Source organism: Syngnathus acus, chromosome 1 (assembly GCF_901709675.1).
Source record: "Syngnathus acus chromosome 1, fSynAcu1.2, whole genome shotgun sequence".
NCBI lineage: Eukaryota > Metazoa > Chordata > Actinopteri > Syngnathiformes > Syngnathidae > Syngnathus > Syngnathus acus.
Window position 1 is genome coordinate 6,374,729 of NC_051087.1, and position 26,551 is coordinate 6,401,279.

Below are 26,551 nucleotides of genomic sequence, written 5' to 3' on the forward strand. Positions count from 1 at the left end.
AATTCTATAAACAAAAGCTGAGCTGTCATCAAAGCTCCAAAACGTAACCTACAAAATGGTCATCGTGTGTTATAATTTGTTGTTAATTATATTTGTCCATTGAAACTTTATTCTCATAAAATTGCCAACCCTGAAGTATTTGTGGGTATACTGTTGGACTGTATGGCTTGGGTATCCGTGGGCGTGTCCTGACTATTGTGCACGCAGGCTCCACGCACTTGTCATGTGTCTCAGCCTGGTAGTTCGTGAAGGCAGAGAGGAACCGCTCTTCTAATTTTAACTCCAACTAATCGCCACGACACCACACCGATCCCACTCTCTCCGCCTGGTTCGATTGTGTGATTGTGTTTGCAGGCGTCACGAATTCCGTGGGAGCGCTGGACTGGATCTGTCGTTCTTGTTTCCGCGTCAAAACTAAACAAGTAAGGAGATGAGAGAAAGAGACTATCACGGATTTCCTAATGGTTTTTGTTTCGATGTGGTTTAAAAGGGCGATGTTTCGATGCGTAAAGTCGTGCGTAAATGACCCGATGTAAAGTTATAGTACCACAAAAGCCTAAAAAGCATCATATTGCAAATTCACTGGCCATCACGAGATGCATGATGCTGTCCAAGAAGATTAAATAATTGCAGTGTGGTTGTTTCTCCGTGTCAATTTATGCCGGAATTGTAGATTCTTCAATGTTTTGTCAAATTGCCCTCTTGGGAGTTTAAGATCAGGGGATGTTTGAGAATATTTGCCATTTTTCACATGTCCTGAGTGTTGTTAGTCACCTAAATGTTGAACAGAGGCTGTGATTTACCGAAGTCAAATTCCTTGTTTGGCACGCTCAAACATGGCGAATAAAAAAACTCTTGAATTTTGAAATTTGTCAAGGTTGAAGGGAAATCGATGGTCATCTGTTTCCAAATATGATCCCGGTGGTATTCCTGTCATGTGTGCGTGTCCTTGTCATAGTTCAAGCGCAAACAACACCAGGTGGTCATTTCAGCACGCTCTCTGATTGACCACCCATCAGCATTTTCACCTACTGTCAGGGGCGCAAATGGGAAGATTTTGGGGGGGACTCAAAGCAGATTGGGGCCCCCTGGTTGTTGTTCGCTTGCAAAATTACAGCCTTTGGAAATTTATGTACTAGATTGCGATGTCTAATTCAATTTCATTAAATTGTCCATCTGTGTGCACTCCTTCAAAGTGTAATTTTCCCCTGTTGTGCTTTGCAGAAAGAACCATGGAGGGACTTTATTTTGAAGCGAAGCCCACGAGAGATATTCGTTTATCTTCTGATCATCGCTCATCGATTTCATCTGAGACGATTAGTGGCGATATGACGGAAGAGGCAGTGGAGGAGGTGCAGTACAAGCTGACATTAATCGGCTCTCTCCCGGTTCACCGTATGACCACCATGGCGATGCTACCCTGGGTGGTAGCCGACATTAGTCGGTCACAGGAGCCCGGTCCGACAGTGTCGCTCTGCGTGTCGCCGTCCTGGGTGCGCTGCGTTTGCGTGCAGGACGGTGGTCTACTCTGGGACCCCCTGACACACACGGTGCTGTTTGAGTGTCGACCCCACCAAGTGACCAAGCTGATTCACAACAGCCAGGAGCCCAACAGCTTTGGATGCCTGCTCAGAGATGCGCCAAGCTGTGCCTGCTACGTGTTCAAATGCCAGGATAGCACCAAGGTATGTGTAGGTGTGTGAAATGTTCTCCAGTGCCAAATACAAGGAGTAAAGATAAAGTGCAAGTTTATGAGCAATACCGTATTACGTTGGACGCATAACAAAGAGGCAGCCAGCACAAACATGACCTGTGTGGTGCACTGTAAACACATGTCAGTGTGTCTATATAAACAGTGTCACTAGAATAGGAAAGGTTTTTCTTTCCTTGGAAAGCTTCAGCTCAGCTTTACCGTAGCTGACAACACCAATGCGATATATTTGAAATAAAAGAACCAAGATGTGGCTAAATTATCTGACATTTACAACTCCCATTCAGTATCTCCATGTGGTGTTCCACAGGTGTCTGTTCTCAAGCAGCCTCTTTTTATGTTTAAAAATGGTTTTGTCCTCCCTGCACTTGGATGGGATTTCTCTCGGTATTACGGTTTCCTCCCCACATTCCAAAAAAAGGAATACCATCTATCTGCAGCACACTATTGGCCTTAGCCTGCTGTACGAACTGCATATTGTTTTGATATCTACTTTTGCATGAATTTCACCATGCACTATTATTTATTATTGTGTTCAGTGCAAGCTCAGAACAGTTTGTACCAAGCAGGATGTACAACGATGTTACTATGGAGACAATTTCCTGTGGCCCTGCGGCTTTTGTGATGTTTGTTGTGGAGTTTGGTAGTGTGTGGGTGTGTGGAGGGAGAAGGGGGTGGGGTGTCTGACCACCTGTCGTTCAACTCTGTCACACTGACATTGGTTTTGGTCACATACACACACAGAGAGGTGTATGCGGCCATTGGGCTCAGCTGTTAGGCTTTGAACTTCTACCTAAAATTTAAACAGCAACAACAATGTCACATAAAAGAATCTGCTCTCAGTCAGACCTGCAGCTGAGTTCATAGATTGGAGGTTTGCCGTATACAGTCATGCAATGATCAGTCGTTTGCTGACTCTAACTTGAAGACAAGGAAAACGCTCTAATTAGGCCTTTTGGTATGTGTGTACCTAGCTTAAGTCACATTTGCTATTATTATGCCCATGACTGCCATACAAAAAAGTGAAAGAAGCACACACACAAAAAAGCAACAAGTTAACCCTTTTGATGTAAACTTCTTATGCAGTATGTCCTGCTCGTTTTCAGATTTTGAAATCACCATTAAAGTAGCCACTAGATGTCACTATTACATGTTTGTTTGCAGGGATCTGGTTAGTTGTACGTTAACATTAATGACAAACGAGTTGGTCATTTTATGACATATATATATATATATATATATATATATATATATATATATATATATATAAATAAATTAAAATTAAAAATAAAATAATAATATATATATATATATATATATATATATATATATATATTATTATTTTATTTTTTATTTTGTGGGTTTTTTTCTAAATGGTTTACGTTCTCTTATTATGATCTATCACCCCACCAGTTGTTTAGTCAATTAATGTGCCAGTATGTTCTATGTCTGATTGTGCGTCTCTACAGTATAAGATGTAATGGACGCCGATTATATTAGATCTTGCAAAGTTCATTATTGTGTGATTCGGAAGTGTGTTTCCTCCATCGAATTTGCTGCTTGTCCTCATTAACGCTGTTGTTGAGCCAATGCTTTTGTGCAAAAGGTGAAAATTTTTGAAAAACAAGTATTTACACATTCACATTCAGACCTATTGAAAATTCAGTGAAGACAAAATGCAATTTTTTGTGGAATGTGGGAGTCTGGGAGAAGGCTGAAGAAAGCTCTAGCATGCTTGAAGCAGGAAGGCTTGCTTGTGCTCAGATTCGTGCCACTCAAGGTTAAGATCACAAAACCGTTATTTATTGTAGGGAAAAGGAGGGTTCCAAAAACAGACACTTGTGGATCTCCACATGGAGGGACAATAACTTTGTGAAACCTATTAACTCAAAACTGATCAACCACCTAAATTCTAAAATAATGCGTGAAAAAAAAAAGGTAATAAAAATGTATGACCTAGTTGGAAATAATATAACTACAAGTTGTTCTTGTAAGTACTGTTTATCCCAGGTTTTTTTTTTCTTCCTCTGCTTGGGTGTGTTCCACACAGGAAACATTTTAGATTCATTGCCTAGTGTAACGGCCGCAATTAGGTCGACTGGAGGAGTGAGATTTGAGTTGCGGGTCTTTCCTCTTATTGGCAGATTTAGCCGCATTGTTTTGCTTTGCCCAGATTGAAGACGGAAAAGACTCATCTTAATGTACAAAACAAAAACATAAGACGAGTCATGTGCCAAGGACCGTGTGTACAAATCAACTGGATGTTCTTACTTTGAAAGGTCAAAGACGGATGTTGCGTTGACACCTGTTGGCTAACTTGACGCTCCATTTTAGCCTCTTTGGCGTTTGGGAGCCAGATCAACTTTGCTATGAAATAATGTAGGAGTGGTGCATTTTGCCATTACAATTTAATAGTCGCTGTGTGTGGTAGATTTATGGCCGATGGGATGAAAGCGCGACTCCAGCGATTCAACTTGTTCAACTCCAAACAGGGAGCCAAAGATGTAAGTGGAGCGCTGGGAAGTTTTTGCTGAACTTTATGGGACGGGGCGAAGGGGATTGTTCGGGCTAACAGTAGCCGACGCCGCTTGTGTTGCAGTTTGACATTTATGCACATTTCGTGGTCGTTTATGTTTAAAAGTGAACTATACACATTGCACAACTTTGTGGCGTGACTACAGGATGGTCGCAATTTGTCGTGAAATAATCGCCGCTGAAAGTTGTATTTATTTTGAATATTAGCACAATAGCTAACTTAAATCACTCGACTTTTGCTGACATCACCGTGCAAAAGTTTTGGAACGGAACTTTTCATCCCTATGTTGAGGTGATCAGAAGTGGCAGAAATTATTATATGCAGAAATGCTAATAAACATTGAATCGTATAGAATATATTATAAACAAGTACAAGAATTGATTAAACTCCTTAACTTAAAGTCATAATCTTAAATGTACTAAAAAGTAAAGTAAAAATAAATACCAGTGCCTCTTTTGATAACTTGACACAAGGGGAAAAATAGAAAATAATATCCCACTTGTATTCGCAGTGCTCATGAATATAAATAATAAATAAATAGAATAAATAATATTCTAATAAATAGAAGAATATAATAATTATGTTGAAATCATGTTTAAGCAAAGGTTGTGCTAATGTTGTAAACTGAATAACCAAAAATTCAACATTTATTCATGGTAACAACTGAAAAGTACACTTCATTAGGCTGGCGTATATTAGCCAGATATCAGCATCCGTAGCTGACAACATCAAATTATTATTCTAAATAAGCCTACGGATGGGGAATATCTTGCTTCTCCTCATCGTTAATGCTCCCTGGTTCGATTTCCTTCTTGTCATTGCTGTCTTTGTTTTTTTTCTGTCTTATATGTCCACAAGATCGATTTAGATGTAATCGGATTTGCCCTCCATTTCCTTTTTTTCATGTCCTGTCATCATCCGCGGAGGTTAAAGATCACAAGGCTTCACTGCTCTACTTTATGGGCCATATGTACCGGATTTCGTTTAAGCTTAGCTGAAGACCCAGTGAACCCGGAAGGTTTCAAACAAACTTTACTGTGGTTTGCTTGTGGTGGGAAAGCAGTCCGTCAGCGATCCTATGGTTTCTTGTGACGTATTTTAATTTGCTTGGATTATATAGTGTGGGACAAGAAACCAAACCACAAAGGAATCCATGTTTGCAAACTTTGCATCAAGATGACATATGCTCATCCCCCCAAAAATGTCTGCACAATGTGGAGGCACAAAAATATATGATTAATACGTTACAATGTTCCTTCTCGTGACATATTCCAGGAACTGTATTAAAAGTGAGTACCTGTTTTTAAATCCACGCCTAATTATAAATTTACCATTAATGGTCATAGCATCGTGGTTATCACTCAGCCTTTGCGGTCTTATTTGTTCATTAAGAGGTGATTGGAACTCATCTTAGACTTCCAGGCCTCCTTAATTTTTTTTCTTTCTCTGTTTTTATGCCCTAAACTGACTCCTCCTTTGAAATAGTGACGTCAGCATGTTTGGTTTCCACTTGCTAACCATTTTCCTGATCTCATGTTTCTCTCGCTCTCCTGCTATCTGCCTTGTGAACTTTGAGCTGGTCTGGCTTCGGCTGTGCTTCACAAAGGCACATGACTTTGTGAACACAACACTTCACAATATATTTTTGTAAGCTCGGGAATCAGATCTGTAAACTTGGGTCTTGAGCTGAGAAAAGTCGTTGTTATTCGATACCCGCGCCAACTCGACAAACATTGAACCTTTTGTTGTTTGTCGGCCAATATTGCAGCTTCTCTTTTGCTATGGTGCTACTTGTGCAACTTCTCTATTTTTCAAGTCACAACTACAGTAGCTCTATTTAACGCTGCCTTCGTGAGAGACTGCATGCTTTTTAAGTGCCGCTGAGAGCCCATGACTGTGTGGATGGACACACTCAGGCTGTGTCCAACTGACTTCCTGCCACAGATCGCCCTTCATGGGCATGTTTGTTGAGCCTCCAACCAAGGTGGCCGTTTGAGAGTGAACTTTTCTCTTCGCTTTCATTAGCTTATTCTCCCGTCAAGCTGAGTCTTTTGGGATTTTTGGGTCTTTGTTGGCTAGATGTCCACGTTGATGGCCGTATTATTCTCAATATATGTAGGAAAATATCATTTTGGTTTGTTTGTGTGTTGGTATGAATTTGAGAAATTAGATTTGGTTTCCGTCAGATTAAAGTGTTCAAAGTGTAGTTTCAATCACTGTCTCCCAATAATGGTTTTCAAAGCTATTGATTGTTATAGTAGTGACCGAAGCAAACATTTAGGCCAGGCTTATATACCATGAAGTCATTTTATAGTCGGTGTAGAACAATCATGTAAAAAAAAAAACAACAACCTTGATTTATTTTATTACCAGAATCCCCAACAATAAACACTAGTAGATAATAAACTCCATTTAAACCCTGTTTGGGTTTCTTGGGAAAAGCCTGTATTTATAAAAGAATGTTGCGATTAGCATTCCCTAATGTAAACCTCTAAGACAAGTTATTTTGGCAAAATATCAAAGTTTAGTTTGTTGGAGCAGAACTCATCATTTTTTGGAGTTTGTTTGCACAGGTGCATGGATTCTCACATTGCTTGGGGAATAGTCCAGTTGTAAATCAAGATTTTCAAACATAGGTACTGCTGACAAAACAGATTACATTTGGGCTTATCTATGAGTTTTTGAGCTTTTATCTTAAAAGTGAATGCGTGGTTGGTCCAATGTTTAACACACAAGCTTTTTAATGATAAGAAGTAGCTGATAGCATCCTTTGTGTCATTATTAGTCGAGAGCTTCAGCACATTGTGTAATAGAATTAGTTTGTTTTTATTGGGAAGGTATCTAGACCTCATTACTTTTTTTTTTTTTTCCTCCGTATAGTCTCTCTGTATCTTTTAAGGCAGCGTTTCTGTCAGAAATAGAGCGCGGAATAGGCCAATAAAGCAATATGAGGTCAATCAAGCATATTAAGAAGAATTGAATTGAGGTTTCAAATATCTATAGTCCTTTTTAGGTCCAAACTGTCTGCATTCGGCTTACTTGCTTAATGTGAAAACAACAGTGTGCTTTTCCAGTTATATCGGGATGGCTATTGTTCCCAATCCAGCTACATAAACTCCCTTGCCCAGACAAGACACAGCAGGACCTTGCAAGAGAGAAGTCGACAGTCATAGTTGCTGCTCTGGTACTTGACATAGTAGATGACATCACTTATGTGACTCAATCAAATCAACTTCCTCCACTGTCTCCCTTGCTCTGGTGGTGCAGTATTACAAGGTCGGCTTGCACAGACATGTGACAGCCAAAGGTTTCCGTGTGACTTGTGTTGACGTTATTATTAAGGCTGTTGTGACATATATAACACATTTGAACATGTGTATTAATTTAGACTAGGATGGCTGGTTGCTTTTATAATGAAAAACCCAACAAATATTTTTCGGAATAATCCTAGAAAAATGTTTCAATAGAGCTGCCAAGTTTAATTTAGCAATTATGCACTTTGACCTCAACATCGGCTGGTAGAAATTGTTAACAAAAAAAGGACTCAATAAGGAATTTCAGGATAACCTTTTGACTTCAGTACTATCCTGCAAGTCCATTATTTCCCACGTGCAGCTCAGAATGCTGGTGACAAGACAATGACGTTAACTAACATGAATCATACTAAATTAACTGATAAACTAAATTGCTGGATGCATGAGTGGAATAAGATATGAGGTAGTGTTTCATATTTTAAAAAAAATCCAATTTCATCCTCCATCTCAAATTTGGACACTTTAGCTCACCACTTACATGTGTGTGTTTCAGGTCCCCGAGATCATCAGTACACTCAGGCAAGCTGGCAAAAGCTCTGCACGCAACGATGACACCCTCACCATCCCGAACAAGAGTTCGACAGACCCCAGAGACACTAAGCCATCGGAAACGCACATCGCCTTTTCTTCGCTTCCCGCGGCAGGCTCTGCGGCGAACATCCCTGCCCTGTCCCCGACAACCTTTGCCAAAAGGTTTGAGGTGCTCTTTTGCGGCCGAGTGACTGTTGCTCACAAGAAGGCCCCCCCTGCACTGATTGACGAATGCATTGAGAAGTTCAGCCAGTTAGCGCAGGGCTCAGCTAAAAGAGCGGTAAATACCGGAGGATTAGTTGGTGGACTGAAGAGGGCGTTAGCTTTCCAGTCTAACGGACTCGGCAGTCCTACTTTGGGTAACGGTGCTACTGGGAGCCCCACCAATGGAAAACGCCCACTGCTGTTCAAACGGGACCCCAGCTTCCCATCTCTGCAGGCCCTGGACGAGAACGGACTCTCACCAGAAATCTCTCATGGCAACACTACAGATTCACTCACTCTCTCGCCTGGGGTGCAGCCCACCAGCCTGCAGGAGAACAGGACCATGCTTTTTACGGTAGGGTAATATCTCCACAAATCTCCACGATGAGCCGTGAACAAAAGTGGGAAAGAACAAAAAACAGATACTGTCATGACTCAGCTCCACTAAAGCTGAATGCTGCTGAAACTGAGCCAGGAATCACAGTCCTCATTGACCTTTATTTGACCTCTCCCCCCCCCCCACCAGCACCAGTTTTCCTGTTTATCTATCATACAGGATATGGTCACCACTGACACAGGAAACGAGGCAAACTCATTGCCATCCATCTCAGCAGACACCAACAAAGCATTTTTTAGTCTCCTGCTTCACGACGCAGACGGTGACCTCATTGTGGTGATATCATCACCTCACGTTTGTTCCCTTTCCTGCGCGGAATCGTTAAATCAAGCCTTCTGTTTGGATCGAGCTAGGGAAAGAGCAGTGAAGGGGAACCCCAGACAAGAATAACCTCTCATTCGAAGGACTCACCAGTCATGAGATCACTAGCTCATTCCAAACCGCCAAATGCCCTCTTGAGGCTCAGCGGCGATAGTGACTCGTCATGTCGTAATTATGTTTTGAATGGGGGGACATTCTCTGGAGCGGAACTATCTGAGCAGAGAAGAAATGAAACGGTCATTTACCATGTTAAAGAAATGTCAAAGATTACACCGTATTTGTCCTGCTCTCATTAATCAGTCCTAATGCAATGGCCCGGTTCTGCCTTTTCAGCAAGATTCCCTGTCTGTGCTATCAGTATATCCCGAACTCTTCTTACTATGTGATTTGCTACGTGAGAATATGACACGTGAGCAAAGGGTTTAATTCCCCTCCATTGAAATCTGGCTATGGGCGATGTGATTTATGACTGCATATTAAGTGTATTTTTTATTTTATTTATGCAGTATACATGACCGTAAAAAATATGGTCTTCCTGTTGTAGGTGGGCAGGTCACAGATCTTTTTGGTTAGTCCAGACACTAAGAAGGTTGCCATCGAAAAGAGTTTCCGTGAAATCTCTTTCTGCTCACAAGTACGTACCGTTTGTTTTCTACACAATGTAATATTGAGACCTGTTTGGTGTCACTTACACTCCTAATGATGTCTTTCCAGGGTATTCATCACGTGGACCACTTTGGCTTTATTTGCAGGGAGACAGTGGAAAGAGGAAGCTGCCATTTTGTTTGCTATATCTTTCAGTGTACCAATGAATCTCTGGTGAGAAACTATTTTTCACGGCACTCAAAAGTGCTAAATGTGCGTTTTCTCTTGTGTCAACTGAATGGAATGTTGGGTAAATTAAAATCCCCGCGGCCATGTGATTGAGACCACGGTCGGCGGGTCGACACAACAATGGACCGAAAAACAACACTGAGAATAGAGTTCTGGAAAATCTTTGCGCCAGTCAGAGACTGACTATTTTTCGGTGACTAAGAGGCTATTTCCATGCGAAGTACAAGTAGACCCCATTAAATTTAATTGATATTTGTAGATCATGTGACTGACACATTTTATTGTGTGTGATTAAATTAGCTAAAATGTGACTCATTTACAAGGTCTGAGGCTTTGGAGCAGGAGGTAAAAAAAAAAAACATAATTACTTTGTACGTCTTGAAAAGCAGCTTGTGTTTTGTTCTTGTAGGTGGACGAGATCATGCTGACCTTGAAGCAGGCGTTCTCTGTAGCAGCTGTGCAGCAGAATGCAAAAAGCCAAAGCCAACAGTGCGACAGCTGCCCCATGCTGCAGCTCCACAAACTGTGTGAGAGAATAGAAGGTGAAAAAAAAAAATGTACACTTCATTTTGGACAGTAAATCTCACATTTTACATGATTTGTTATTCGGGTTCTGACTAAGCACAAATAACTCTTTATTCCGGATGTCTCCTTAGGTCTAAATGCATGTAAAACCAAACTAGAGCTCCAGAAACACCTGGCTACTCTTGATAACCAGGATCAAGCTGCAGTCTTTGAGAGCACAATGGTAATTTAGACTTGGCTTCAAAGTCAACTTCTTTCAAATGATGTTTGCCTGCAAATGTGCTTGTGTGTGAGAATTTCCACTTAAATACACTTAAATACTGGCTGGAATGAATTAATGCCATTTATATTGAATTGAAAGAGAAAAGTTCATTTGAGGTATGAGTCATTTTAGGTAGCAGCTTAGTTACAAAACGAATTTGTAGGTCAAGGCACTGCACTTCTTGTTGCAGTCACTTAGCAGAAATTTGTGTGGAAATAAACCTTGGCTGCCCCCTGCTGGTGCTTTTGCTGTACTGCAATAATGCTCTGCATATTTCTGGTGGGCTTGAAAAATAATGGAATTTTTCCAAAGCAGTAGCACAAATGTACCCACACATCTTAAACTATTCAAAATTGTTTTGAGCCATTAAAATGATGGAACTGAAAAAAGACTTTTTAAGTCCTTAAAACGCACAGAAATAAATATGGACAACAAAAAGGCTTAAACGCATACTGTATTATTAAAATGTATAACCTGTCTTGTAGAAGTCTCGTCCTAAGAGTGAACAGGAAGAAAATGAGCTTACAATGGCATCTTTGAGGAATTGGTATGAGGAGAGACAGAGGATTCATCATCACACACTGCCAAAGGACACCAAACAGGTCATTGGTGTATTTTATTAGTATGATTTCATTTTTAATAATAACTTGTTTGTGTTAAAGTCCTAGAGATGTATGGCTGTCATATTTGGTTTGACCTGTTCCTCTGATATTCACTAGTGTTTCTGTTTGTGTGTATATATGTAGAATGAGGAGGAGGAGGTGGCAGCTGCTCCAGTTGAGGTGCAGCAACAAAGTAGCAGTCGACAGCGACTTGAGCAATTTAAGAGCCGGGCGAAACGCTCTTTAACCGAGTCCTTAGAGGGTATATGGAAGGTAACAAGATTTAATTAGACTGGTTTAGAAGTAGTATTGCATTTTTATTCCATATATGCGGTCACGGTAGGTCTCAACATTCAATCTTCGGCTGCGCTTATCTGTTGTTGACAGGGGAGCAGCAAGGCCGTTGCTCAGAGGGGCAACAGCGAAAGAAGCTACAGTGTATCATCCATTTCTACCGGCAATAGCCAGGACCAGTCCCGCTCAGATGACCCCCTGTCCAAATCACACCCCAACAGCCCGCTCAGGTAAACCCATCTGAATAAAAGTGACGCTATTGTAATAAATCATAAAAATAGAGGGCCAGTGCACCTTATGTATGATGCCCAAAGGGTCATGTGATACCAAAACTTTTGGATTATTATATTGTAATTGACATAAACATTACTAATAATTTTTCCCCACTCTTCAGGTGCCACAACTCAACAGGAGACCTGAAGCAGCTTGACCCCTTTTCTTCCCCGTCTTCCTCCCCCTCCTCTTCCCGACAAGGAGACGGTCAGCAACAGGGCTTCCGTAGACGGGCCAGCACCTTCAGCCACCCACCGACTCCCTCCTCAGCAGAAGCTTCACCTGCACGCACTTCAAACCGTTCGCCACAGCAGGATGCCGCGTCCGCTTCCAAACACAAGCTGCTACGACACTACTCTGTCAGCACCGACACGCCACACCAGAGCAAGTAAGAAACACACAATCATTTTCGTCGGGTCTGGGATGTTGATTAGTGCATTTGCTGGATGCAAAATCCAGGGCTTTGTTGCGGCGTAGCTTCTCTCATTGTCCCTCAGGTGACAACGAGGATCTTTTCATATCCCCTTTCACATTGACACAAGGACATTGAAACTTGATCATGTGGGTTATTTTTCAGTATTTGAAATGCACACTCTTCTGTTATTTTGGCAGTATTTATCATCACAATGCAATTTCTCTCTGGTGTTCGAATTTTTTAGCGAGTAAAAAATTCCCAAGCAGTTATTCCAAGTGCATTTCAACGACCCAATAAAGCAATAGGTGGCAACTCCTTCGTACTGCAATCACTTTCAAAGGGCATGCAATAACAATCAGGAAGTTTCCAAGGCAGTTTTGGTAAGCTCAACAAAAGATAGAAAATACAAAATTTCAATGTTCAAAAATGTGGAAACCACATTACATTCTTTCCGTGGACTTTCTTCTGTCCCTTTAGTCAATGTTCTCATGTTGCTGTGCACTGTCTTTGACTACTTCGTTTTTTCTTCCTGGACTCGCCGCATTTGCACGACTTCTCAGACGTGTTCCATCCGACACCACCCTTCCTCCTGTTCCTAACTGCTCCTCATCCTCTTCTCCTCTGCTCCCTCCTTCCTCCCCTTCAACCGGAGCAAGGCTCAGTAAAAGACGGTGAGATTGTTGCACTGGTTTGCTCGCACTGTTGCATACAGTGTGAATTTCTGTGTTCAAATTGCTATGCAGCATTTGTCATGCTTTCTTCTTTGCTTGTTTTCCATTTATTCATGTGAGGCCCAGTTCACACAGAGAATTGCAGGAATAGATTGGCTGGCATTTAAAAATGTTATCCTCACAAAACAGCCAAAAGAGGGCAGCCTTGCGACTACAATGTCCGTTTACGAAATTGCCTGTGTGGTTAGTAGATTTGCTCTAAATCCATTTTCAAGATTTTAGTTTAATTGATAGTTTGTACAAATGAACCGACCATTAGTGTTGATTTGTTTAAAAAAAAAAAAAAAAAACGTATGGATTGGCTATATTCTATTTGGACATCAAGGTTTCCGCCCGACAATGTTTCTGTGTGTGAACGGGACCTCTGTCTCTCTTTTCATTCGCTTCCATTCACACCGTCGACATCAGTCCGTTGGGTGGACTGCGCGCTCGACTCCACTCCTCATCCTCTGTTCCTAATTTTCTGAAATTTCAATTCCTGGCCCCTGTCGAAGAATACGACTGCCCCGAAACAAAGAGCAGGTACATGTGTATTTCCAATAATCATGACCAATGTCTGTGTGAAGGCTCATCATGCTTCATAGGCTCCTCTAAATGGTTTGGTGCATTACATGTACTCTATGTATATTTTCACAGCAGACCATTGTGTCTCGTTGTTTTTAGAGATGTTGCGGCCCTCTATTTATCAAGTGCTCAATGTGAAGTTGGGGAAAGCCCTCTGCGCAGTCACCGACACTCGTGGAGGCAGCAGATCTTCCTGCGAGTCGCAACCCCTCAGAAAAACACAGATGTCAATGGTAAGAATCCTGATGAATGAAATGAAGTTTTGCCTCAAACTATCTTTGACAATTGTTTTAAGAATTGGATAAAACCGACACAAAGCAATTTAAGATTTGAGAGAGAAAAAAAAAAATCACTTCATCAGATGCAGTAATAGAGTCTTTCCATGTTGTGGCACTCTTTCATTTGAAATGATGTTGACACGCGGTAAAATGAGAAGAAGTCAGCAGGGTTCAAGTAGTTCAGTAGGAATAGGACTTTATATCGCGCTTATCATCCTAGTTGAAGTGTCCTTGAGCAAGACACTGAACCCCTATTTGCTCCCAGTGTGGACCTGGCAGCGTCTTGCATGGCAGCAGCCTCCCATTGGTGCGTGAATGGGTGTTGGGCACCATGTGGTGTAGATAAAATAAGTGCAGTCCATTTATCACAGCCAACCTAGGTCATCTGCATATTAACATTTTGTACACTATTATTTTCTATTGTATTACAATAGGTTACTTAATAAAGACGAGAATAAGTTAATCAAGAATTAAACTTTACGGATAACTTCAGTTACTCTAACGGCAACAAACCGTCATTCTCGTTCATTTGTGGGAATCATGCTTGTGCCTGCACGTCTTCAGATCCTTTATCATGATAATAATGCTGCGTGTGCTATCTGCGTAGCTTTGTACGACATTGAATTGTTGACACCTGAGCTTGTTTGGTATGTCACACTGCGCCATTAGTTTGAAAACTGGACTGTTAAATATGAATCCTTGAAAAGCCTAAAGCCTTCATCGTGGTGGAGATTGTATCAACTGCTTGAATTGGGTGTGTATTTATTCATGCATGTGCATACATACGATGCATGAGCTCATGGGTGTGTCACTGTATTTGTGTGTTAGCGAGGGCGGCGGTGTCGCAAGGTCGTGTTGACTGTCCACATAGACAGCGCCAAAGGACAGCGCCAACCTTGTTGACCCACTTTGTGTGTCAGCGAGTGCGTTTACGTCTGGATGTAAAGACAAATAAAGTTGGTGTGTTAATTCAGGGTTATGCCCATGATCTGCTATTACTTTTAGGTTCATCGGGCCACTCTTAATGTTGGACCCTGATTTTTTTTATGCCAATTTAGTATACCTGACGCTTATATGTAAATTACAGTATTTGATTAGAATAAGTCTTGGGAATCAATGTCGTTTAAGACAGTCGTTTAAGTGTGCGTGTGTGTCTGACAAACGCATTGCTCTATGAGACAGTTAAGAGTGTTTCGTTTCTTTACTAACTGTGCTGAATGTTTCAAGCACATCTTTGAAAGCCTCCCCGACAGACAGACAGACAGACAGAAGGTCGACATCAAGGTCGGCCTGTGACAGGAAGAACAGTATTGTTATCATGCATGTTGTGTTGATGTACGGTAGAGTGTATGTAGGTGAAGTGCCATTTGGCTAGTTGTCACTGGACGTCCTTCTTTCAGACAACACAGGGTATTTTGAGGTTTGGGATCCACCCTGTACTTTAGGGTGGAGTCTCACAACAATTTTTTTTATATTCTTAGTGTTGCGCCCATGTGTGTCAAAATATACACATCTATGTTTAGCTTCTTTTTTTTTTTTTGAGTGTCTGTCCAAAAGGGTTGAGAGAGGAAAAGGTCTGCCATCTGTGTGAGAAAATGGAAGGAATACTTATTGGACTTTGGCTTCAAATAAAAATATATTTGATATTTGTATCATTACTTAATTTGTTGATCATTGTTTTCATGTTCAATTTTTGTTGCTTGGAGTAGTCAAAGTTGTTTATGGATGGACAATGGAGCACAATTTGTTCGGAGGTGCTGGTTATCTTAATTTCAAATCAATTTTCCTTGGAAATGATGTAAAATGAATTACTATTACACATCACGATGATTAAAATTCCAACTTTCCCATGGTCATTGCTGCAAGAAACACCTAATAGTATTTAAATGTTTCCAAATCTCCTCTTGTGCCTTCCAGAGCGTGGAGACAGTCTAGATGGGAGTCGGGCATGTGGGGGCCAAGCTGTGGGTGCAGGAGGTGTGGACTTGCCCATGAGGGCGCTGCCCCAAGAGCGACCCAGAAGGAGCAAAGAGGAGCTGAGGGAACTATGGAGAACAGCCATCCTGCAACAAATCCTCCTGCAAAGGATGGAACGGGAGAACCAGAAACTACAGGGTGAGTTGAACGGATGAAAAGTTGCAGGAAACCCTTGGACTGTGCACACAAGTTTATATGACAGTCTTTATTATGATGCCTTAATAATAATGTAACACAAGTCTAATCCTCATATTTGGCAGTCTGGATTTTGAGTTATGCTTACACATGCATGATTGGTGATCAAGTGCACAGCTTTTCTTTCCTTAACCATTTAAATTCAGCACATTACAGACATATAGATAAATTCTATTACTGTATATTTGTTTGGCACTTGTCATATCCAAGGGTGTGTTAAATATTCCACCCATTTCCTGACGTAGTTGGCTTGTACCAACACACTGCTAAGTGTGTGCCACTCCCCCGACTGATTTATTGCCTACTTAGCAAGGTGTTGGTGTTATATGTGGGTCAAGAGTGATGTAAGAAAATCAAAGCTGATCTTTGACCAAACTCTTGTTTAGCCCTTTCTTTATTGATGTCAGACGCGTCAAAACACAACTTTTTTTTTTTCCTTTTTCCCCCCCTCTCTGTGAGCTTGGGACATGCCTCTATGGCACTTGTGTGTCTGCGTGGAACTTGGCTCCTCGTTGCTGTCTTGTAACCATTTTTCCACAACATATTAGTTGGTGGAATAAAAATTTCATTTCAAGGACAGACGCAGTACATCAGAACCTCTAAAATACAGTCAAGAATCTAAAGTTGAAAACTAAAGGTTTTGGGAGGCTAGTCGACCTCTGTTTTGTTTGTATTTCCCCAAAGAGATAATAATAATGAACATTGAATGATATAGACTATAAATGGTTTGTTTCTTTGAATTTAATCAACTTGGATGGTTGAGGCTACAAAGAGCTCTTACATATTGTATATTAATGAACATGACAAAAAGTAGAGCCGTACCATATCGAAGTGAATCATAATCCCATTGAATTGAACCAAATCCAATCGTTACCTTTCAAAACTTTTCAGTACTTATTTAAGGACTACTGGTTTAATTGGGAAACGTTGCGAGTAAAAGTTAAGGTTTTTTTAAATTGCTCAACTCTGTGTGTGTGTGTTCTATACGTGTGTGTCTGTATGCATGCGCAAGTGAGTGCACTCGTGCGTCCGTCTATGCGTGCATGCGTCAGCCAAGTCCTGTGTGTCGTCTCACCATTGCTTTTTGCGTGTTATCATGGGAGGAGTTTTCCAGAGAAAGGCAGCTCTGGTATACGAGGCAATACGGTTGTGCTGGGTTTGACCGTGTCCTGGGTCACAGCCGCTGAGTGTTTCCTTATGGACTTGACTCCAGTCTGCTGATAAGAACCAAAGTATCTATTCTTAACCTGTGTGTGACAGCTTTCTGCTCTGTCCAAAAACACATTTCAACGGATTATAGCTGGGGTGTTATCACAATGACATCACGTCACTTTTTGCCAATTCATTTGGTACAGGGGAGCGCTTGTCATTTCTTTGCTTGCTTAATAATTGCTAATAATAATAGGGGAGTGGGTTAGGAAAGCATTCTGGATCATGCTGTGGTCTCTGACTCTTCTGTTGTGTCGTGATGATGTCATTTGTAGTACTTCTGCCAAGTTGCAGCTGGTCACATCGAGAAGACCACAGATTGGAGAAAAAGAGAGGGGAACGCAGTTGACAGACAAGACAAATGGGCTGAGCAGGAGAAGCGAGTTGAGTTTCGACACGATGACGACAAGAGAAGAATGGGGCTGTGAGTTAAGAGATTGGGGAGGCAGCGGGAGGAAGGGCGTTGTCAAAAACAGGAACAGATTAGGCCCTCTGGGCGTGCACTCACCTTCTTTGAAGGCTGTTAACGGAAATTTACAAGTTGTCCATTTATATGTGTGTTTTCGTGACTCTGTGTGATGAATGAACGACACTAAGCATTAAAGAGGAAATGAAGTCATTTTTTCCCCCCTTACAATAATATATTCTATGCGCCCCCACTAGTCTTAACACTGCATTCTGATTAAGGTTGCATTTGTGGAATTGGAATTAAGCAGAAAAGTCCACCTGTTTTTAGCCATCTCTGGAGGCGGCCATTTTTCCCCACCGACTTGCTGTCGACTCATCACTGCTCATCTGTTTTGTGGCTTTGGTCATGTAGACGAGTGGACCAGCATTCCACAGTCCATAATCATCTACTTGATCAACTCTATGTAAATGACAAATGGTGGTCTCACCACATGCGGCAGAGAAGTGCTCGCTAGACACATTTATAAACATTAACTGAAAGTAATAGTTCTTTTATGTACATTGAATACAATCCACAGAGCAAAAACGAAAGTTTTATTATTCTTTTTTTTCTTCATGTGCGTTTCTTGTTTGTGTGTGTTTCAGCTTCTGAAAGTGATTTGCAAAACAAACGTCTCAAGCTGGACTATGAGGAAATCACCCCATGTCTAAAAGAGGTCACATTGGTCTGGGAGAAGATGCTGGGAACTCCTGGAAGGGCAAAGGTCAAGTTTGACCACGAAACCATACATTTGTCAGTCGCGCAAGGTGTGTTTGCCTTTGTATATCAGTACTGGCTTTGCTGCTATCTGCAAATATTGACCAAAGCTTGATGTATAATGCTCCTGACTAGAACTGTGCACTGATACAACCTCTTTCCTTATCAGCTTTGGCCCTTTCCCCCAGAGCTGCAAAGGAATTTGATTTGATCCTGTTCGTGGTTCTCTTTGAACTACTTGTTTTTTTTCCCCCCCCTTTCATTTGTCTTGCGGGAATGTTTTATGTGAAGAAAGGGGAGTTTCGACTACTACTAGTATTAATACCTAACTGGATCCTGGTTGTTCTGCACAATACAACATGCTGTCATTATGCATCGCAGAGAATAAATAGAAAGTCTGGATATCCCGAATATGTTTGAAATAGGAATAATTATCCGTTGCCGTGGGGAAAACATAACATCCTTTCAGTTTGTAATATTTCTAAGAGCTCCCAACTCGGGTAAACAAACCAACATCAGACACCATTTTGTGGGTAGGTGGGGGGATTCAGCGATGGATGTGGTCTGCCCTCAAGCAGCTTTCAATCAAACTTCCTCTCCACCCTACGCAACTCTTGTTCTGTTGGCTACAGGGGTGCCGAGGCAGCATCGAGGAGAGATCTGGAAGTTCCTCTCTGAACAGTACCTGCTCAAGCAGACGGTTCCATCTCGACCACCGACCAATGACGCGCCATACAAAGAACTGCTCAAACAGCTCACATCGCAACAACACGCCATCCTCATTGATCTGGGTAACACACTATGCACTATGCAATGGAACCTCGCTTTTCACAATTAGACTGTTCCACCCAGTCTGACTAAAACCGAATCATACGAAAACCAAAGCCATATTTCCCATAATTATCCAATAAATGAGTTTCATGCAACCAACAACAAACATGCATTTCATAGTTAGTATAGTGTTACGCATGGAAAATACTGTCAAATAAATGACATTTAACACCACTTTTACCTCTGTTGAAGACTATTGGGGAATGGAAGATGACAAGGACAGAGGGAATAAGGGGCCATTTCTGACCCAATATCAGATGGTTGTTATGATAATGTTAAATAACAGTGGGAAACTTGGAAAACATTCAAAACACAGACTCAAAGGAAGCAAGGTGACATGAGAAAGATGTACAAATTATGATTGTCGAGTGCTGCCCTGTCTCTCACCCATCAGATGAACAATACGCGCAGACACACACTTTTCCTTCAGGCAAGGGAGGCAGTCGAGGCATAGACACAAGCAAAAGCAAAATAGCCCCCACAGCACATTCCACACATACGCACTCACACGGTTGCCATTGTCTTTGTTGAGGTTTTGTCGTCTCTCACTGTAAGTGGAGAAGTCCTCAGCCCACACCTGCCAATTATCAACACATCCACCTAGGGATGACTTGTAGCCATCCTCACTCCTCATTGTGTTGTCATTTATTTCAGTAGACATGTCAGTCATGTCAACTGTTTGACATGAAGCTTTTTTAAGGAGGGTGTACACAAAGCCAAATACGCGTGCGTGTTTTTCGGAACGTGTTTCTAAGCATGAGGCCTCGGAAGTGAAAATTCTAGCGTCAGCAGAGATACATGCACTCGAAGGCATTGGTGTCTGAGTTGGTGTTAGATATGAATAAAGTGATTGTATTTAGGCCATTGATCTCGTGTAACATTGGCTAATGATTTCTTGCGGCATAAGCGTAACATGACTTTTGTCTCGTCTCTCAGGTCGTACTTTTCCCACTCATCCCTATTTCCAAGCCCAGCTGGGGGCGGGACAACTATCTCTGTATAATATCCTCAAGGCCTACTCGCTGCTGGACCCTGAGGTATTGAATGGCTTCTGTACACTCCCCCCCCCCCCTTTGTATCTGCATAAATGTCACATTTACATCATCGTTCCTCTAGGTGGGCTACTGCCAGGGCTTGTCCTTCATTGCTGGAGTTTTGCTCTTACACATGGGGGAAGAAGACGCCTTCAACATGCTCAAATTTCTCATGTATGATGTCGGCCTCCGCAAACAGTACAGGCCTGATATGATTATCCTGCAGGTAAAATGCAGCGCCAATCCCTATTTTTTTTTTCTCAATAATTAAGGGATTATTGGATCACTTAAATATTTGCAATGAGTAAAAAGATGTGACCGCGGGTTACAGTCTACAATGATTTAGTCACACTCATCAAGCAGTCTTGGTGATGAAATCATTGTGAAGGTCGTGTTTTGATATTGTTGCTATAAGATTAAAATAGATTATGTTAGCCAATTATGAACAATTTTAATGAAGTAAAGCCACACAATAGCTTACTTGTGTTGCTTGGAAATGAAAAGGAAAATGTTTGGCTTTACTCTCACCGCCAGCAAGAATGAGGAACACTGTATTTCATGTGTGCTTCCTACAAGATTCAGATGTACCAGTTGTCACGTCTGCTCCATGACTATCACCGGGATCTCTACAGCCACTTGGAGGAACAGGAGATCGGGCCCAGCCTGTACGCCACGCCGTGGTTCCTCACCGCCTTTGCGTCGCACTTCCCCCTCGGCTTTGTGGCCAGAGTCTTTGGTATGATTTATGCATATTTTCTAATGGACCTTGGGACCCTAATGAGGCCAATATACTACAGAAAAAAGATGTTTGGAAAATTTCAATTTTGATTTTTTTTTTTCTTAATAAGGGTACACCACAGTATTCTGACAAGACTTTTAATTCAGATATGAAATCAATGCAAAACACTGAATTAAGTGTTTCCCGTACTGTTTTCAAACAATCCAATATTTCCGCTGTTGAGCATTCACACCTTCTTATGTGATGTTTGTTCATGCATGTAAACAACCTTGGTCACACCCACACTCTTGTGTCATGTCTGTACTTTCCCCTTGTTACTTCATCTCCATATTTTTCACGCCCGATTTCTTACGTGGTGCTCAGTTACTGAGCGAGGCTCAGTTACTGAGCGAGACTCAGTGTCTCCTTGGGCTCATCGCAGCGTGACTGTGTTTGTGTGCGTATGTGCATGGACAAGTGTTGGTTTTGTACATTGGGCTTGATGCCTCCACTCCCACTCTTTTTAAATGCTTGTATGTTCTCATGTAACCTTCACCACACCCTCATGTATTAAAAGCATGCATTCACACACCTATTTTAGCGAACCATATCATGTTTTCATCTTTGCTCAAACAAGTTGTTAACACTAATGAATGCACTGATTAAATAGAAAGTCCCATCAGCCCGCGTTGTCCAATTATTCTATTCAACGGGTCACGTTTGTTCATTTTCTTTCCTTTCGTCAGACATGTTGTTCCTCCAGGGGTCAGAGGTCATCTTCAAGGTGGCCCTAAGTCTCCTGGGGAGCCACAAGCCTCTGATCTTGCAACATGACAGCCTGGAGTCCATTGTGGACTTCATCAAGACCACACTGCCCAACCTGGGCCTAGTGCAGATGGAAAAAACCATCAATCAGGTGAGAGCGATGAAACCAACCTCCTAACTCTTTCGTCATTTCTTTCCTCGCGTCATCGAGCAATTATTTACCTGTTGATGAATTTGTTAACAATGGAGTGTCTGCAGCAGCCAGCAACAAGGTCAAAATAGTTTTGTCTCAAGAAACTTTTGTCTCCTTGTGTGGGGGACGCTGCCGCAAGCTTGCCCTCTAATTCTCGGTTGCCGTAGTGACAGGTGCCTCTCTCCATGAAGTATGAATGTTTATGTGAAAAGCAACGGCCGCGTTGACAGCAGTGGCTCAACTTTCAAGTGTGAGCACTTGGTGTGGTCGCTCAGCTGTGAGAGCTGCGCTCCATCTCTTTCCAGGCCTGTTTGAACTTGTTGTGGCCTCAAAGCCGCTTCCACTCATCCATGGACAGGCTGCTTTTTGTTTAACTCTGTTTTATAGGTCAAATTTAAAGGAGCCAAGGGTGGTCGGTCATAAATATGGAGAAAGCGCTTCTCTCTCTCGTCCATCTTTTTGCATAATGTCTTGGCGGAGGTGAATAAACACGCCTTACTTTACAGCGAGCCGGTCTGGGTGTGGTAACACTGCCTTTTAACGCCTGCAGTCAGGAAGTCACTCTAGGCAGGGCCAAAAAGCTCAGCCAGATGTGTTGACACTGGTGAGAAATTCATCTTCAGGGGAAAAAAAACATTCTATAATTGGTACGTCTACGGTTTTAACGGCTGTGCAAAATGGATCATTGTTTTAATCTTACATGTTAATCAAAACACACCCTAACTCTTGTTACAGTTTGATTGTCTTCTCTTTTAATATAATTTTTTTTTCTCATTTGTCATAGAAATCCGAACATGGAGATAACAGATCAGACAATGGCATTAACTAAAATTTAAAAAAACATCAGATTTGGTCACAGACTTGTTGGAACTAAATATTAATTTTCCCATTACTAACTAAAGCCTATACACTTTTGACCATCTGAGTTCAAAACGGTCAGCTGAAGAAGTCACAGTGAGAAAAGAACAAAGGTATAAATTTGTCTTTTCAGCTACTGGTGTGGAATTCCTGAGATTGAGTTTCTAACAGGACATGTAAATGAGTGCGCATTTTTCTTTTGGCTTAAATTCACTGAAGTAATGCTTCCACTCCGTGTGGTTCACTTCACGGGTGTGATTTTGTGTCTTGCCAGCAACAACATTAGATCATGACGAAACGCAAAAAGCTGCCCTTTGTGTCTTGTGATGATGTGAGCTGCTGATGGGTGGAGCTCATTTAGTCTCCTGCAGTGGCATTCAAAACCATCAGCAGTACACTCCAAAAGAGTTGAATGATTCATCATGTTCCCCTTGAGCCATGATTTTTCCCTCCTTCTGTCAGTAGTTTTGACTAATACTTAGCGTGGTGGTAATTTGTACCTTTGTATGAGTCAAACATGTTATCAGGTAGCTCCGGAAGTATGCATTGACTTTATAATTGGAATGAAGTCGCAAGTAGTAGCAAGTGAGTCATGTAGTAGCTTGCTAGTATGTCATGTCATGTTGACTATAGGCAGCCTGGGGTGTTACTCACGTTTCGCTCATACCGCTCAGACACCCTACAGAAAGTGGAGTGATGTGGTATTCGAAGAAAAAAATTTCCAAACAACAACACAGTGCAACAAAATACATTCTTGAATGCTGTCTGACTTCTGATTAGTTTCGCTTTCAAAAAGAAAGTAAATTGAATTCACTGTTTTGGGGACAAACGATCATTAATACCTACTGTTGGTAAAAGGGATACAGTTGGGCCCATATTTGTCCCTGTAAGTAAAATCTACAGTTGTCAAAATGTACCCCATAAGTTTTATTATTGGACCTTTTCCAAGATATAAGTGTTCCCGAGCTGTAAAAGATAAAGTAGCCAACATCTATTTCATCATTTTTACGCTTGATTGCAGGTTTGTGAGATGGATGTATCCAAGCAGCTCCAGGCGTATGAGGTGGAGTACCACGTCTTGCAGGATGAACTCCTGGACACTCCCCCGACCCTGAATCAACAGCAGCGTACTGCGCAGATGGAGAGGACCAATCAGAGCCTGAGACAGCAGAACCTTGATCTTCTCGAGGAGCTGCAGGTCCATACAGTACACTCATCAATAGAACTTTCATTCATCCATTCTCTTAACACAGTCATCAACTGTTCAGGTGTCGTACGCTCGGGTGTGCAGCCTAGAAAGTCGATTGGCGGCGCTGGTACAGTCGGAGAGCAAGCTAAAGGAGCAGGTTTCCTCTCTGGAGCTGGAGAAGGAGCAGTTGGCGAGCACAGCCACGCGTCTCCAGAAGCTGCTCGCCGGCCTGGGCATACCAACGACTCCTGATGGCCACAGACTGCCCCAGGTCGATGAGGAATTACACGCACCCCGAGTCCCAGCGGGGGCCACGGTGGGTACACAAGCAGGCCACGACGGTAGGACGATGGACCCGCTGTGCCAACCCTTGCGTGTAGTTGAGAAGGTGGTCAATGGACAAGGGGAAACTTGATTCTTGATGTATTCTATCCTTTGTTTGACATCCGGGCCTCTTTAAAAGAGGAACAGGACAAAAACAGGATCATCTTTTCAAAACCTCTTGTGTGATCAACAAGCATGTGATTTGACCAGCCTGTCCCAAAGATGGCGGCACTGTCCGCCCCCTCGGTCCTCACATGAGCACTTGTGCTTGTGTCTGTGACAAGCTCCAAAAGGCCAGCCAGCACACTGTGCGGCCATTTGTTCCCAAAGAACGTAAAAGTGAGCACGTGTGTGACCGAAAAAGTACATTTCACTCGGAAAACATTGAAAAGTCCAGAAATACACAAGCTGAATGTCGGTGGCTCATGCATTTCATATTTCATTTGTGTTACAAAAAGAAAAAAAGTCTAAAGTTGTGCCTTCTAGTCAGACTTTTTTTTTTTTTTACTTTAAAGAAACCTCTTGAGTATATGAACCTTGTGCCATTTGGCTTACACTGTATTCCTTCCACCAGACCTGCAGCTTCAAGCCATGTACGCAAGTGTGTTTGTGCACTGATTGCAACAATCAGTCGGCGTTACACTGTAAGCATGTTTTATGCCATGCACCTCTTTTGTTTTAAGTGATTGTTCTAATATTGCCAATCTATACTTAAATATATTCCGTGTCATTTCAACACACCCCAAAATCAAGTTTTCTTTGTATTTGTGTGTAAAAAGCTCTCGCAGATGTCGCACATGCTTAAAGATGGTGTTTTGCTCCCTCTTGTCTAAACACGCCGAGTACCTAAACACTACTTCATATCATGATTGAGTATTTTAACATTATGACACACAGCATTTAAAGAACATACACTTGATTCCAGGAACTCTTTGTGGTTAAAGGGAGGGGCACATTAAAAGCATGTCAGAACTAGTTGTACAACAACTGCCATTGTTAGAATTTGAAGGAAGCACTAAACTCAACTATATTCCTAGATAACATTTCAAAAACAAATACAGCTGTAACAAAGTGCTCATAAATCTGAAAACACAATAAATGGTTAAGAATTATTTAATCATAAAAATAGCTGACAACTATTCTGGATTGTCTGTATTTTGATACAGTGGTGTCTGTGTGCCTTCCTTAAGGACGGAACATGTTTTTCCGGATAATAAATAAAACAATTAATCAATCATGAGTCACATTGACAAAATGCCGCTCCGTTGATGTAAGCGCTTGCAGATGAGTCCATAATTAGCTAAAAGCTAACAATTTTCCACTGGTATACCTGAAGTGTGCCAACAATTTGGTCTAAAGTAAATTAATGCCGAGCACATGAAAACTGGCCTTTAGTAAGTTTCACACAACAAATGTATTCACATATTTCAGCTCGGATGCACGATTAACGTTGGCCTCAAGGTGATGATCAAAAATGTTAAATCTTGGCAAGGCCGTGTATGCGTGCGACCCAGGGCGTTTCATCGCGGCTGCGCAAGCCCACGTTTCCTCATACTTGCCAGAAGTTGCAATGTCTCACATGCCCCAACTGCTAGTTAACACGTTGTCTTTGCCTAAGGTTTCATTGATGCACACGTGCCGTTTTACAGTTACGTGTTTAAACATAGTTCTTCTTGTTTTTGACTGACATGATTTGAGAACATGAACTTTACCATTTCCTGGTTTCCGTACATGTCAAAGCAGCAATGATCATTTCAACTGCAAGCTGATTAGAAGATTCAAATGGGTGCTTTGGAAATTGTATTTGTGACTGTGAGAGACTGGAGGGGTCACAGAAAGGTGGACGGATGTCATTAGAAATTTTCACGGCTCAAATGCAAATGTTCAGCTTCCTTGTTAGAAAGTGGAACGGAGTGCAAAAAGTTCCAAAGCATTTGACAGTTGGACTTCTGCATTCAAAAGTTTAGAGAAATTCAAATTTAGTTCATTTCCAAATACCACTGAAATGCATTGTATTCTTCTTTGCCCTTTGGATGACCTCTTCTACTATGACAATCGTATGAGTGAGCCCCTCAAAACACTTTCCCATTCCCAAGTCTTCCACCTTCCCTGTGAACTTCCATGGCAACGTTAAGTATGTGGCCAAGAGGTGGACACGCAGGCGCATTGTAGTGATCCTGCTGAGTCACGCACACAGACAAATGGCCGCAGGGAGGGATAGCGGTTGTAAACACATGTGTGTGCGTTCTGTGTTTGTGTGTCAGGGTGTTACTACTTGTCGGCGAAGGTCAGGCGCCACAG

General features: G+C 41.8%; 1 protein-coding gene across 5 annotated transcripts; it reads left to right on the forward strand.

Moving 5' to 3' along the window:
• The first annotated feature begins 228 nt into the window (after positions 1 to 228).
• Positions 229 to 25,002, forward strand: tbc1d1 (TBC1 (tre-2/USP6, BUB2, cdc16) domain family, member 1). 5 transcript variants are annotated; one of them, XM_037270201.1, is made up of 23 exons: positions 229 to 422; positions 1,225 to 1,685; positions 8,055 to 8,651; positions 9,559 to 9,648; positions 9,729 to 9,833; positions 10,258 to 10,390; positions 10,505 to 10,596; positions 11,121 to 11,237; positions 11,382 to 11,510; positions 11,625 to 11,761; positions 11,926 to 12,192; positions 12,780 to 12,890; positions 13,359 to 13,472; positions 13,614 to 13,747; positions 15,710 to 15,907; positions 18,227 to 18,388; positions 18,971 to 19,129; positions 20,106 to 20,206; positions 20,286 to 20,429; positions 20,780 to 20,939; positions 21,668 to 21,837; positions 23,759 to 23,935; positions 24,006 to 25,002. In XM_037270201.1, exons 2-23 carry the CDS (start codon positions 1,233 to 1,235, stop codon positions 24,339 to 24,341), a joined length of 4,086 nt encoding a protein of 1,361 aa, XP_037126096.1. In that variant the 5' UTR covers positions 229 to 422; positions 1,225 to 1,232; the 3' UTR covers positions 24,342 to 25,002. The 5 variants fall into 5 exon arrangements, with proteins under 5 accessions (XP_037126096.1, XP_037126260.1, XP_037126189.1 ...); XM_037270365.1 differs by lacking the exon at positions 13,359 to 13,472; XM_037270294.1 differs by lacking the exon at positions 12,780 to 12,890.
• The last annotated feature ends 1,549 nt before the right edge of the window (positions 25,003 to 26,551 follow it).